The sequence below is a fragment of the Ranitomeya variabilis genome, chromosome 2 (genome assembly GCF_051348905.1).
Source record: "Ranitomeya variabilis isolate aRanVar5 chromosome 2, aRanVar5.hap1, whole genome shotgun sequence".
Classification (NCBI taxonomy): domain Eukaryota; kingdom Metazoa; phylum Chordata; class Amphibia; order Anura; family Dendrobatidae; genus Ranitomeya; species Ranitomeya variabilis.
In genome coordinates this window covers 532,520,192-532,534,723 of record NC_135233.1, presented here as the reverse complement: position 1 = coordinate 532,534,723, position 14,532 = coordinate 532,520,192, and the positions used below count along the sequence as shown (strand labels likewise).

General features: G+C 44.6%; 1 protein-coding gene across 5 annotated transcripts in view; it reads right to left on the bottom strand.

Annotated features, from left to right (window-relative positions):
* TCP11L1 (t-complex 11 like 1) overlaps positions 1-14,532 on the bottom strand; it is a 198,592-nt gene that overhangs the window by 119,789 nt on the left and 64,271 nt on the right. For all 5 annotated transcript variants that reach the window (XR_013221606.1, XM_077288103.1, XM_077288105.1 and 2 more), the window contains one exon: positions 12,267-12,487. Coding sequence is in view for 4 of the 5 variants with exons in the window: in XM_077288103.1 (XP_077144218.1) it covers positions 12,267-12,487 (221 nt within the window). In the remaining variant the exon portion in view is untranslated. The remainder of the gene's footprint in view (positions 1-12,266; positions 12,488-14,532) is intronic.

The following is a 14,532-nucleotide window of genomic DNA, read 5'->3' as shown; positions in this document are numbered from 1 at the left end:
TTTATTGTGTAAAAGCGCTAAAACATAAAAAAGATATAAATGAGATATCGCTGAAAGGCTATGTGCACACATCGCAAATTTTATTGCGGATTTGCACCAAATCCACAAAGAGTGCTCAGGCAATGTTACCGTAATCAATAGAAATCCAGAATTGGTGTGCACATGCTGCAGAAAATTCTGCACTGATTCTCAGCGTTTTATTTTCTGCAGCATGTCAATTCTTTTTGCGGATCTGCACCCATTGACTTACCGCAGCTAAACCGCAGGTGTAAAAAGGTCTGCGGATTTGCTGCGGATTTGCGTGCCAAAAAACGCTGCAGCTAGGGAGGAAGAGTGTGTGGGCGGGGGACTGTGTGTGTGGGCAGAGAATATGTGTGAAAGGAGAATATGTGCGGGTCTGTGTGCCTGTGTGTGTGTGCGGGTGTCTGCATGTGTCTGTGTGTGTGTGCGCAAGTGTCTGTGTGTGTCTCTGTGTGTGCGCAGGTATCTGCGGGTGTGTACACGGCTGTGTGCGGGTCTGTGTGGGTGTCTGCGTGGGTGTCTGCGTGTGTCTCTGTGTGTGCGGGTCTGTGTGTCTGTCTGCGGGTGTCTGTAGCCAGGCATCGTTTGATGGGACTACTGCTCCCATCCGGCTATGTCTGCTGTCACATATAACAGTGACAGCATGAGCCGATGATGGGGCAGTAGTCTCCTCATCTGGCGACTGTGTTCAAGTTTAAAAAAAAAAAAAAAAAAAAAACACATTTACATTATCACATAAGCATTCATTCTCACCAAACACCTAATTCCCTGAAGCCCTAGATCTCCTACAATAAAAATAAAATAATAAACCATCATATATTTACCTTTCCGCCATAGTCCAATTAATAACGAGTGTCCCACGGCGATCTCACGTGTAAAACAGTCACATCGGGAGATGTGACCGCACTACACGGCTCCGGCGATACACTCACAGGAGCTAATCTCCCAAGCAGTGTATAACTACGCCGCCGTGAGAGAGTTCACCGGAGTTCGTGCTGTCACTTGCGGCACCGCTGCGTGAGAAAATTCCCACGCAGCAGTGCAGTAAAGTAAGAGCACGAACTCCAGTGAACTCTCAGTGATGCACTGCAGGAGGATGATCTTGTGTCAGTGCATCACCGCAGGCCCTGTAGAACGGTCACATCTCCTGATGTGACTGTTCTACACGGGAGATAGTCGTGGGACACTCGTTATTAATACAAAGGTGACATCAACCCCACAAGTAATACCCAACTTGCCACCGCTACAGGACAAGTGGAAAGAGTGAGGCTAAGTGCCAGAATTGGCACATCTATAAGATGTGCCACTTCTGGGGCGGCTGAGAGCTGATGTTTTTAGCCTGGGGGCTGCCAATATCCATGGCCCCTTCCCAGGCTATTAATATCAGCCTGCAGCTGTCTGCCTAGCCTTTGCTGGTTCGATTTTATAGGGGGACCCCATGTCAATTATTTTCTGGGGTTCCCCTGTAAACTAGCCAGTAAAGGCTAAGCAAACATCTGTGAGCTGATATTAATAGCCTGGGAACCTTTATGGCTATTGGCTCCTTCCCAGAATATTAACATCAGCCGTCGGCTTTCCCTCTGCTGGTTATGAAAATTACGTGGAAGCCCACAAAATTTTTTTAGGGTATGCTCCCACGGTCAGTAACCGGCAGCGCTTTGGATGCAGCAAATGTCCGCTCCGTCCAAAGTGCTGCCGGCTTTTGAATACAGGTAATTTCACATATGTTCATTGAACCGTGCAGAATCACAGCACCCAATACATTGTATGGGGACATTTATCTTGTGGAGACTGAGCGTCTCCGCAAGATAAATTGACATGCTGCAGTCTGGAAAGACACGCCACACTTCCGTCTCCACAGGGAAGCCACAGGTGCCGATGCACACATAATGGAGATGGGATTTCTTCAACTCCCATCCACTATGCTGTAACATCTGGCTGCTGCGGGTTGGACACTGACCATGGAAGCGTACCCTTAGTTTTTGAAAATATTACAGATGTGTAAGAAGGCTAATAGATGGTTAGAATACCCTTGAAAACCCTTGTGCAAGTATGCTACCACAGCTGAAAACAGTTTGGCTGATTAGAGAACCTATAAACCTGACCTTCCTTTGAGCTAGGTGAGAATCTGGAGCATTTGTTGGTTCCATTAAACCAGGAGTGGGGAATCTTTTTTCTGCCTAGGGCCATTTGGATATTTATACCATCCTTTGGGGGCCGTAAAAACTCCACCTGCAAAGTGCATCATGACTGTGGCACTGATTTCAGGACATAATCTTTCCTTGCATGCCCTTCAGTGTTCAGTAGTGAACACTGCATGTGTGAGCTAACAGAGCAAGAAGACATAAATGAGCTGGTTGTAATCAAAATACACCTCCCTGCCCAAGAATGCGATCCCTGAGAATCTGCTCGGGGGCCTGATAAAAGGTCATTGAGGGCCGTAAATGGCCCTGGAGCCTATGGTTCCCCACCCCTGCATTAAACTCTCAAATTGGCCAGAAAAAAAAGAACTTTCATAAGGAACTTGACAGTCTATCCTTGTTCTTAGAAATGAAGGCTATTCCATGCGAGAAATTGCCAAGAAACTGAAGATTTCCTACAACGGTGTGTACTACTCCCTTCAGAGGAGAGCACAAACAGGCTCTACCCAGAGTAGAAAGAGAAGTGGGAGGCCCCGCTGCACAACTGAGCAACAAGACAAGTACATTAGAGTCTGTAGTTTGAGAAATCGACGCCTCACAGGTTCTCAACTGGCAGCTTCATTAAATAGTATGCCACCAAAACGCCAGTGTCGATGTCTACAGTGAAGGGGTGACTCCCGGATGCTGACCTTTAGGGCAGAGTGGCAAAGAAAAAGCCATATCTGAGACTGGCTAATAAAAGGAAAAGATTAATCTGGGCAAAAGAACACAGACATTGGACAGAGGAAGATTGGAAAAAAGTGTTATGGACAGACGCATCCAAGTTTGAGGTGTTTGGATCACACAGAAGAACATTTGTGAGATGCAGAACAACTGAAAAGATGCTGTAAGAGTGTCTGACGCCATCTGTCAAGCATGGTAGAGGTAATGTGATGGTCTAGGGTTGCTTTGGTGCTGGTAAATTGGGAGATTTGTGCAAGGTAAAAGGGATATTGAATAAGGAAGGCTTATCACTCCCTTTTGCAACGCCATGCCATTCCCTGTGGACAGCGCTTGCAATGACCCAAAGCACACCTCCAAATGATGCAAGAACTATTTAGGGAAGAAGCAGGCAGCTGGTATTCTATCTGCCAGCGCAGTCACCAGATCTTAACCCCATTGAGCTGTTATGGGAACAGCTTGACCGTATGGTATGCAAAAAGTGCCCATCAAGCCAAACCAAGTTGTGGGAGGGGGTTCTGGAAGCATGGGGTGAAATTTCTCAAGATTACCTCAGCAAATTAACTGCTAGAATGCCAAAGGTCTGCAATGCTGTAATTGCTGCAAAGGGAGCTTTCTTTGACGAAAGCAAAGTTTGAAGGAGAAAATTATTATTTCAAATAAAAATCTTTTTTTCGAACTTTGTCAATGTCTGGACTAGATTTTTAATTCATTTGGCTAATCATTTGATTAATAAAAGTATGAGTTTTCATGGAAAACACAAAATTGTCTGGATGACTCTAAACTTTGGAACCGTAGTGTATCTGTATGTATACATATGTATATGTATGTGTATATATGTATATACTAGCTGAAGAGCCCGGCGTTGCCTGGGTATCGTAAATATCTGTGGTTAGTTATAACACCTCTCTTCTCTTATTTTCCCATCACCCCTCTCATTTAGCACCTCACTTCTCTCATTTTCTCCCTTACACCTCTCATTTTCCCCCTCACTCCTCTTATTTTTCTCCTCACTCCTCTCATTCCCCCCTCACTCCTCTCATTCCCCCCTAACACTTGTCATTTCGACCTCACATCTGTCATTTTGTGATGACTCCACTATTTTCCCTCACTCCTCTCATTTTGCACTCACACCTTTTCATTATCACCTCACACCTCCCCTCAGTATATACATGTTTGTCATCTCCCTTATATATAGTATACACCTGTATGTCATCTCCTGTATATAGTATATACCTGTATGTCATCTCCCCTGTAAATAGTATATACCTGTATGTCATCTCCTCCTATATATAGTATATATCTGTATGTCATCTCCTGTATATAGTATATACCTGTATGTCATCTCCCCTGTATATACCTGCTGTATGTCATCTCCTCCTGTATATACCTATGTGTCATCTCCTCTTTTATTTAGTATATACCTGTATGTCATCTCCTCCTGTATATAGTATATACCTGTGTGTCATCTCCTCCTGTATATAGTATATACCTGTATGTCATCTCCTCCTGTATATACCTATGTGTCATCTCCTCTTTTATTTAGTATATACCTGTATGTCATCTCCTCCTGTATATAGTATATACCTGTGTGTCATCTCCTCCTGTATATAGTATATACCTGTATGTCATCTCCTCCTATATATAGTATATACCTGTATGTCATCTCCTCCTGTATATAGTATATACCTGCAAGTCATCTCCTCCTGTACATAGTATATACCTGCGTGTCATCTCCCCTGTATATAATATGTACCTGTATGTCATCTCCTCCTGTATATAGTATATATCTGTGTGTCATCTCCTCCTGTATTAGACCTCGTTCACACGTTATTTGGTCAGTATTTTTACCTCAGTATTTGTAAGCTAAATTGGCAGCCTGATAAATTCCCAGCCAACAGGAAGCCCTCCCCCCTGGCAGTATATATTAGCTCACACATACACATAATAGACAGGCCATGTGACTGACAGCTGCCGTATTTCCTATATGGTACATTTGTTGCTCTTGTAGTTTGTCTGCTTATTAATCAGATTTTTATTTTTGAAGGATAATACCAGACTTGTGCGTGTTTTAGGGCGAGTTTCATGTGTCAAGTTGTGTGTGTTGAGTTGCGTGTGGCGACATGCATGTAGCAACTTTTGTGAGGTGAGTTTTGTGTGGCGACATGCATGTAGCAACTTTTTGTGTGTCGAGTTGCATGTGACAGGTTAGTGTAGCAAGTTGTGTGCAGCAAGTTTTGCGTATGGCGAGTTTTGCGCGTGGCGAGTTTTATGTGTGGTGCATTTTGAGTATGTGCAAGTTTTGTGTGAGGCAACTTTTGCATGTGTTGCAACTTCTGTGCATGTGGCAATTTTTCTGCGTGTGCAAGTTTTGCATGTGACGAGTTTTCCATGAGGTGAGTTTTGCACGTGAGACTAGTTTCGCGTGAGCCTAGTTTTGAATGTGGTGAATTTTGCGCATGGCGAGTTTTGAGTGGCGACTTTTGTGTTTCGACTTTTATGTGGCGAGGTTGGTGTATGTGTGGTGAAATGTGTGCTGAGGGTGGTATATGTGTTCAAGCACGTGGTAGTGTGTGGCACGTTTTTTGTGTGTGTTCATATCCCCGTGTTTGGTGAGTATCCCATGTCGGAGCCCCACCTTAGCAACTGTACGGGTATATACTCTTTGGCGTCATCTCTCTCATTCTTTAAGTCCCCCTTGTTCACATCTGGCAGCTGTCAATTTGCCGCCAACACTTTTCCTTTCATTTTTTCCCCATTATGTACACTATGTTCCAAATTATTATGCAAATGACATTTTTCTCGGATTTTCCTAAATGGTCAGTGCAAATGACAGTCAGTCTAATAAAAGTCATCACCCGTTAGAGTATACATCGAATTTTATTGAAGAAACCTCCCAATGATAACAGTATAATCTCCAAAATGAATAAAAACTCAAAATGCACTGTTCCAAATTATTGGGCACAGTAGTATTTCTAAACATTTGATATGTTTTAAAGAAATGAAAATGCTCATTTGTGGAATTTGCAGCATTAGGTCACATTCACTGAACAAAAAAGCTATTTAACTCCAAAACATCCTAACAGGCCAAGTTACATGTTAACATAGGAACCTTTCTCTGATATCACCTTCACAATTCTTGCATCCATTGAACTTGTGAGTTTTTGGAGAGTTTCTGCTTGTATTTCTTTGCATGAAGTCAGAATAGCCTCCCAGAGCTGCTGTTTTGATGTGAACGGCCTCCCACCCTCATAGATCTTTTGTTTGATGATACTCCAAAGGTTCTCTATAGGGTTGAGGTCAGGGGAAGATGGTGGCCACACCATGAGTTTATCTCCTTTTATGCCCATAGCAGCCAATTACTCAGAGGTATTCATTGTCATGCATGAAGATGATTTTGTTCCTGAAGGCACGTTTCTGCTTTTTAGACCATGGAAGAAAGTTGTCAGTCAAAAACTCTATTTACTTTGCCGAGGTCATTTTCACGCCTTCAGGAACCTTAAAGGGCCCTACCAGCTGGTTCCCCATGATTCCAGCCCAAAACATGACTCCTCCACCTCTTGCTGACGTCGCAGCCTTGTTGGGACATGGTGGCCATCCACCAACCATCCACTACTCCATCCATCCGGACCGTCCAGAGTTGCTCGACACTCATCAGTAAACAAGACTGTTTGAAAATTAGTCTTCATGTATGTCTGGGCCCACTGCAACCATTTCTGCTTGTGAACACTGTTTAGGAGTGGCCGAATAGTAGGTGTATGCACCACAAGCAAGCCTTTGAAGGATCATACACCTTGAGGTTCGAGGGACTCCAGACGCACCAGCAGCCTCAAATAACTGTTTGCTGCTTTGTAATGGTATTTTGGCAGCTGCTCTCTTAATCCAATGAATTTGTCTGCCAGAAAACTTCCTCATTATGCCTTTATTTGCATGAACTGTCTGTGCTCTGTTTCAGTTACAAATCTCATCAGAGTATGATGATCACTCTTAACTTTTCGTGAAATATCTAATTTTTTCATACCTTGTCCAAGGCATTGCACTATTTAATGCTTTTCAGCAGCAGATAGATCCTTTTTATTTCCCATATTGCTTGAAACCTGTGACCTGCATAATAATGAGGAACATCATTTTTGAGTAGTTTTCCTTTAATTAGAATCACCTGGAAAACTAATTATCACATGTGTTTAAGATTTATTTCAGTGATTCATTGAGCCCTGAGACACAATACCATCCACGAGTTTATTTGAAAAACAAAACAATTAAATCTTTAAGACACTTAAATCCAATTTGCATAATAATTTGGAACACAGTGTAGATAGGGGCAAAATTGTTTGGTAAATTGGAACGCGCGGGGTTAAAATTTCACTTCACAACATAGCCTATGAGGCTCTCGGGGTCCAAACGTGCGACAGTGCAAAATTTTGTGGCTGTAGCTGCGACGGTGCAGATGCCAATCCCGGACATACACACATACACACACACATTCAGCTTTATATATTAGATTACCCTTACGAAAAATGCAAAATTTGGGGCTAAAATAACATTTTTTGGGGGAAAATGTGCTTTTATTATTTTCACTGGCTCAATGTTATAAACTTCTGTGAAGCACCTGGCAGTTCAAGGTGCTCACCACACATCTAAATACATTCCTTGACGGGTCTAGTTTCCAAAATGGTGTCACATGTGGGGGGTTTCCACTGTTAAGGCACATCAGGGCCTCTCCAAAAGGGACATGACGTCCGCTAAGGATTCCAGGAAATTTTACATTCAAAAAGTCAAATGACACTCCTTCCCTTCCAAGCCCTAATAATTACTGTATATATTAAAAGGAACCTGGCACCCCCAAATCGAAGCTGAGCTAAGCCCACTGGCATCAGGGGCTTATCTACAGCATTCTGTAATGCTGTAGATAAGCCCCCGATGTATTCTGAAAGATGAGAAAAAGAGGTTAGATTATACTCTCCTGGGGGGGCAGACAGGTCCGATGGGCGTCGCTATCCGGGGCCTCCTATGTTCATAGGATGACGTCCTCTTCTTGTCTTCAAGCTGCGACTCCGGCGCAGGCGTAATTTGTCTGCCCTGTTGAGGGCAGAGCAAAGTACTGCAGTGCGCAGGCGCCGGGAAAGGTCAGAGAGGCCCTATGAAGATAGGAGGCCCCAGACCAGACCGCGACGCCCATCGGATTGGACCGCCCGCCCAGGTGAGTATAATATAACTTCTTTTTCTCATCTTTCAGGATACATCGAGGGCTTATCTACATCATCTACATCATTAAAGAATGCTTTAGATAAGCCCCTGATGCCGGTGGGCTTAGCTCATCTTCGATTTTGGGGGTGACAGGTTAAATGTGAGCAAAGAGATTTTTAGTGACCTCATAAAATGCTACAATTAGTTTTTTTTTAATTTTTTTCTGATTTTCACTTCTTTTGTTGTCATTTTCATACAAATTAATATAAATAATGTAACTTTTCTATTTAGATGTGCTGATTGTTTGTTTTGGTATATCTTTCTCTTTGGTATTTATTGATTGTTTATTTATACCAGTTTTCATGCCTGCTTGTATATCTTTTTTGCATGGCAACGCACAAACATGCACAGAATGTTCTGGCACGCTAAATGCACTTGGGAAAATTATCATCAAGATCCGCTGCTGGCAGCTCCCTTTGCAATAGCCGACCAATAACATCCAGATGTGAATGGGAAAACAGTCCATAGATGCTTTAGGCCATAGTAGCACATTGAGGCCACACCACAGGCTGCTCACAATAGCACCACGCATCACGTGGGCTGGAGTTGTTATGCTGAAAAATGGCTCAAGAGACAGTAATACCGAGCCATTAATGTATCTGGAATGAAGACTAGGGTGGCCCGGTGACTGCACATTATTCCAGACAACACCATAATCCTTGGAGTAGGACAGGTGTGAAGTTCTCTCGTGAAGGCTGCTTCATGGTCTTACCAATGTGGTCTCTAGACCAATCTCTACCTATCACTGTGTAGACTTCCATTCCAGCCTCCAAGTGGGACCCCATAAAAAGGCCCCTGATGAAGCATCAGTGAAGTGTGCCTTTGGTTGTTGGTGGGTGAGCTTGTATGTACTTTCTTAATCATTTTTCCTGTTATTTAGATGTATGTTTTGCATTATATGTAGTATATGACTATTTATTAGTGATGAGCAAATATACTCGTTACTCGAGATTTCCCGAGCACGCTCGGGTGTCCTCCGAATATTTTTTAGTGCTCGAAGATTTAGTTTTCATCGCCGCAGCTGAATGATTTACATCTGTTAGCCAGCATAAGTGCATGTGGGGGTTGCCTGGTTGCTAGGGAATCCCCACATGTAATCAAGCTGGCTAAGAGATGTAAATCATTCAGCTGCGGCGATGAAAACTAAGTCTCCGAGCACTTAAAAATACTTGGAGGACACCCGAGCGTGCTGGGGAAATCTCGAGTAACGAGTATATTCGTTCATCACCACTATTTATGGGACTATTTGCAATATTTGCACCGCGACTTTTTATCATCTACTTACTTTGTGTATGAGCCTTGATACCAACTTCGGTACCTATCTTTTCTCACAAACATACACTTCTTGCCTGTTCACTATTTTACCATATATACTCGTGTATAAGCCGACCCGAGTATAAGCTGAGGCATCTAATTTTGCCACAAAAAAATGGGAAAACATATTAACTTGAGTATAAGCCGGGTATGCATTGTCCCCTCTTCCCTATCCTGTATGCATGGTTCCTCATCCCGATCCTTGTATGCATGGCTCCTCATCCCCATCCTTATCTGCATGGCTCCTTATTCCCATCCTTGTCTGCATGGCTCCTTATCCCCATCCTTGTCTGCATTGCTCCTTATCCCCATCCTTGTCTGCATGGCTCCTTATCCCCATCCTTGTCTGCATGGCTCCTTATCTCCATCCTGGTATGCATGGCTCCTTACCCCCATCCTTGTCTGCACGTCTCCTTATATCAACCTTCCTTGTATGCACGGCCTACTCATCCCCATCCTTGTCTGCATGGCTCCTTATCCCCATCCTTGTCTGCAAGACTCCTCATCCCTATCCTGGTATGCATGGCATCTTTTCAAAATCCTTGTCTGCATGGCTCCTTATCCCCATCCTTGTCTGCATGGCTCCTTATCACCATCCTTGTATGCATGTGTGGCACCCCAGGAGTCCGAATCCCACAGTGGCATTGCCTCCCTCACAGGGGGTAATGCCATGCCTGGAAGCAAGAAGGGATTCCATTAGCAGGTACGCTGGCATACAACACCTTTCCTGACTTCAGACCAGAAGGGGGTGCTCTAAACCCGGTTTCAGGGTAGCTTCCCTATAAGTTCTGGCCTGGGGGCGGGGTTAGTGAGTGCAGTGCGAGACAGTGTAGGGAGAGGAAGCATGTGTGGAGAGCCTGGGAGTGGAGCTGCGACTGAGCTCACCCCAGGATTGAGCGCAACAGAGCAGACACCAGAGTCCGTGGTTATGTGGGAACTACAGGCCCCATAGACAAATCCGGAGGACAGGAGATTGCAGGTCTCCTGGCCACAACAGACACCCAAAGGCACAGCCGCATACCAGAGCCCGGAGTCACCATGAGGGAGTGACACCTGGAAAAGGCTCAAGCTGCCTGCCAAACGGGTAGCGTTTCACTAAGTGGACAGACGGAGAGAGTGACTTGAGGAGAACTACAAGCATCAGGAACCCAGAGAGCAGCGCAGTAGGGAGGCTTCCAACCCCACCTGGCTAAGGGAATTCTGAACTGCTTCCAGGCTGCCCGGATCTCCAATACCACCTGTTACCTGTGCTACGGACTGCACCTACAATTAAAGGTAAAAAAACTACAGTCCCTGTGTCCTCCAATTATTCTTGCACCCCAATGTTCACAGCCCCTCATAAGACTGTTCTGGAAGCCCTGGGGCCCCATTCCACCTGTAGGGAGTGAAACCATCTCAGCTGCAACACCACCAGCCCCAGTGGTCCCCTTAAGCAGCGTCGGCCATCTCTAGCTTAAGCAGCGTCGGCCATCTCTAGCCGAACACCACATGTGGCATCACGAATAATCCCCTACAAACATTTCCTTCATCCCTTTTATTGCACGCACAGGGCCACGGACCGGGTCACTGCTGCCGTGACCACCCCTTTAAGAGCCGTCCGACCCGATTCCGAATACCCCATGGCCCTAGCGGGTGTTGCACATGGCCTCCTCATCCTTGTCTGCATGGGTCCTTATCCCCATCCTTGTCTGCATGGCTCCTTTTACCCATCCTTTCCCATTAATGCTGCTGCAAGAAGCCATAGTCGGCTCACCATCATGCAAATAAGAAAAAATCATCAGGTTTTCTACGGAGTAGGAGGGATTCCAGGCTCCAGAATAGCTAATCTTTCCATCCTGATCTCCATCATCGATCCACTAGATCACATATTCAGAAAATAACTTTACACATTTAAGCATTATTGTATACATTGTCCTCCCTAATCACCTACAACAACCCATTCCTGTGGTTTGTATTTGTTTAGAGGGATCAGGGATATGGTGTGTATTAATGTAGGGTGAGATGAATTGGGGTTATACATACTATTTGCAATGCAAATAAATGATAATGCATAAATGATAATGATAATGTTGTGCGCAGTGACGCTTTCCCTTTACAGAATCTCCTACATGGCAGCACGGTGGCTCAGTGGTTAGCACTTTAGCCATCTAGTGCAGGAGTTCTGGTTCAAATCCCACCAATTGTTAAATGAAAGCCATTGTGTCTGATAACCCTATACCTACAGTTTAATAGCATTATGAAGGTGCCCGGCTGCTGCACTGAAAGTGCGGCACCTGGGAGAAAAGGAACCTTATCCCTCTCAGGAGCCACCAGCTTTCAGTCATGCAGATGTGACCAAAGCAATTACAGTCATCGCTCCTAGCCCAGAGGCGGCTGTACGCGGTGGATGTAAGCACAAAGAGCGGCGGCTGAAAGCGCAGAGAGTGGCAGCTGTAAGCGCAGAGAGCGGTGGATGTAAGCACAAAGAGCGGCGGCTGAAAGCACGTCCCCTCAACGATTGACAGTTCAACTTTTTACCATTTCACTGTGGTTGGAATTTTGTCTCCATTTTCCAGCAGATTGCATGGGAAAATGAATGGTTTAATTCAAAGCTACATCTTGTCCAGCAAAAGAGCAAGAGCTCACACGGCTATGATAACAAAAAATAAGTTATGGTTCTTGGAAAAAATGAGGAGCTAGCAAAATTGGCAGCAGCAGGAAGAGGTTAATGATTACATTGATCAGAAGGCACAATTGCACTACTGGTTTTGGAATAATAAGGATTCAATGCCCATTTCCCTATATAGAGTTTTATAATTGTCAATATTACAGTTATTAGGTTACCTGAACAAAAGCACTGGCTCCGTTATATCCCGCAACTTCCTTACTTCTTCATCTCGAGCTGGTGCACACAAGGTGCCCATCATGCTTATGGTAAAGCTGGCTAGTTTGGGGATATCTAGGGCTCCATTTTCTGCTTCCTGCTTGATGAGCTCTAGATCCAGGACCTCGCTGATCTGATTCCTCAGCCGTGAATGACCAGGTAACAAGAAAGAGAAGAGGATCTGCAAGAAAAAGTTGAGTTGCATGCTAACTGTATGGCTAGTCAGGAACGGTGGCAGTAAAAGAAACCGTTCACATGTCCTGACCTGAACTGTGACTGGCTATATACATACAAGATCATATGTATGGTGAGGAATGAATGAATGGTGGAAAGGGTTACTAAATCTGGCCATACACTTTAGTGGCAATATTAATGAGCAAGCTGACAATCTAATGTGTATAGCGCCCAGCTCACCCACGTCCCCTTTCCGATTCTCACAAGGGGTCAGATGTCACGTGAGATAAGGATCAGGTAGTTGAATAATAACTTTCTGATGTTTTTAATTTTGGGGAGCTAAGCAGCTGCCACATATGTCTGGCAGTGGCTTATTCCCCTCTCCCTGCTGAATACATGCACCCTCAGCTGACCCAAGCACTTTGTATGGGGGCAGGGGAGAATGCTGTCGGAGGAGCTATGTTTATGGGTAGCCTTAGATTTTATCATATAGACACATGGCTGCAAGATATTCAGATTCCTATCCAATCTGTCTAGGATTTCCGAAAACCTGTGGTGTGTGAATGGGACAATACAGACTATAATAGACCAGCTAGCCATTTCCTGAAGAACAGACATGAATATATAAGAAATACTCCTGCTTTATTATCTCTCCGGTTTATTAAGGACAGATTTTCATAACAATACTAGGGAATATGAAAACTGACCACACACAAAACATTACGATTTCTGCGGGACCAGTGACATCTTATGTCCCAACACTCCTTTGAATTTGATTATTAGAGGTGTTAGAAGAGATGGGTGATTGAATTGCAGCTCATTAATGACCCTAAAGGCCCCGTCTCACTTAGCGACGCTAAAGCGATCCCGACAACGATACGACCTGTCAGGGATCGTTGCTGCGTCGCTATGTGGTCGCTGGTGAGATGTCAAACAGTGAGATCTTCCCAAAGATCGCTGCTGCGATCTCACTGTTTGACATCTCACCAGCGACCTGTACAACGATGTCACATGGGAGCTATTATGACGATTCAGTGTCTGAGTCGTCAACGAGGTCGTTGGTAAGGTGTCAAACACAGCGATGTGTGCTACCCAGCGGGACCTCAACGATCAAAAAAAGGTCCAGGCCATTCCGACACGACCAGCGATCTCGCAGCAGGGGCCTGGTCGCTGGTACATGTCACACATAGCGAGATCGCTACTGAGGTCGCTGTTGCGTCACAAAACTTGTGACTCAGCAGCGATCTCGCTATGTGAGACGGGGCCTTTAGAGCTCCTGTCTTCTGCATATTGCTGTGGTGTATCTGACAACGCATCAGTAGCTCCTTGTATCAGAGGTTCTTTAATAACATTTGCTAGACCGTCAGCTAACAGGAGCCACATGAAGTAATGACAGTAGGAAAAAAAAAACCTGTAAAAACATTCAGTATATTTTACATTTCCTGACAGAAAATTGGAAGGAAGGTGCATTTACACTGAAGGATTATAGTGAATGAGCTTTACTAGGACCGTTCCTTTCATGATAATCTTGCAGTGTAAACAAGCTGCCAATCACCCAACAAAATAGCAAAATTTATTTTCTTGCTTAAAAATCATTATTGTTGGCAGCACATAGTGCTATGTAAACAAACAGGACCTGTGCTGCCAAGAACAATGAGAGCCTATGTGCACTGAGCAATCTATTACAGAACGCACAAAGCGCATCGTTTGGGTAAATGACTGTTGATCGGTAAATATTTCCTGATATAATTAGATCGCCGTGTATCGTTGTGTTTGACAGCAAAAGCAACGATACCAGCGATGTTTTACAATGGTAACCAGGGTAAATATCGGGTTACTAAGCGCAGGGCCGCGCTTAGTAACCCGATGTTTACCCTGGTTACCAGTGTAAAATGTAAAAAAACAAACAGTACATACTCACCTTCACGTCCCCCGCCGTCCGCTTCCTGCACTGACTGAGCGCTGGCCGTAAAGTGAAAGCACAGCACAGCGGTGACGTTACCGCTCTGCTGTTAGGGCCGGCACTCAGTCAGTGCAGGAAGCGGACGCCGG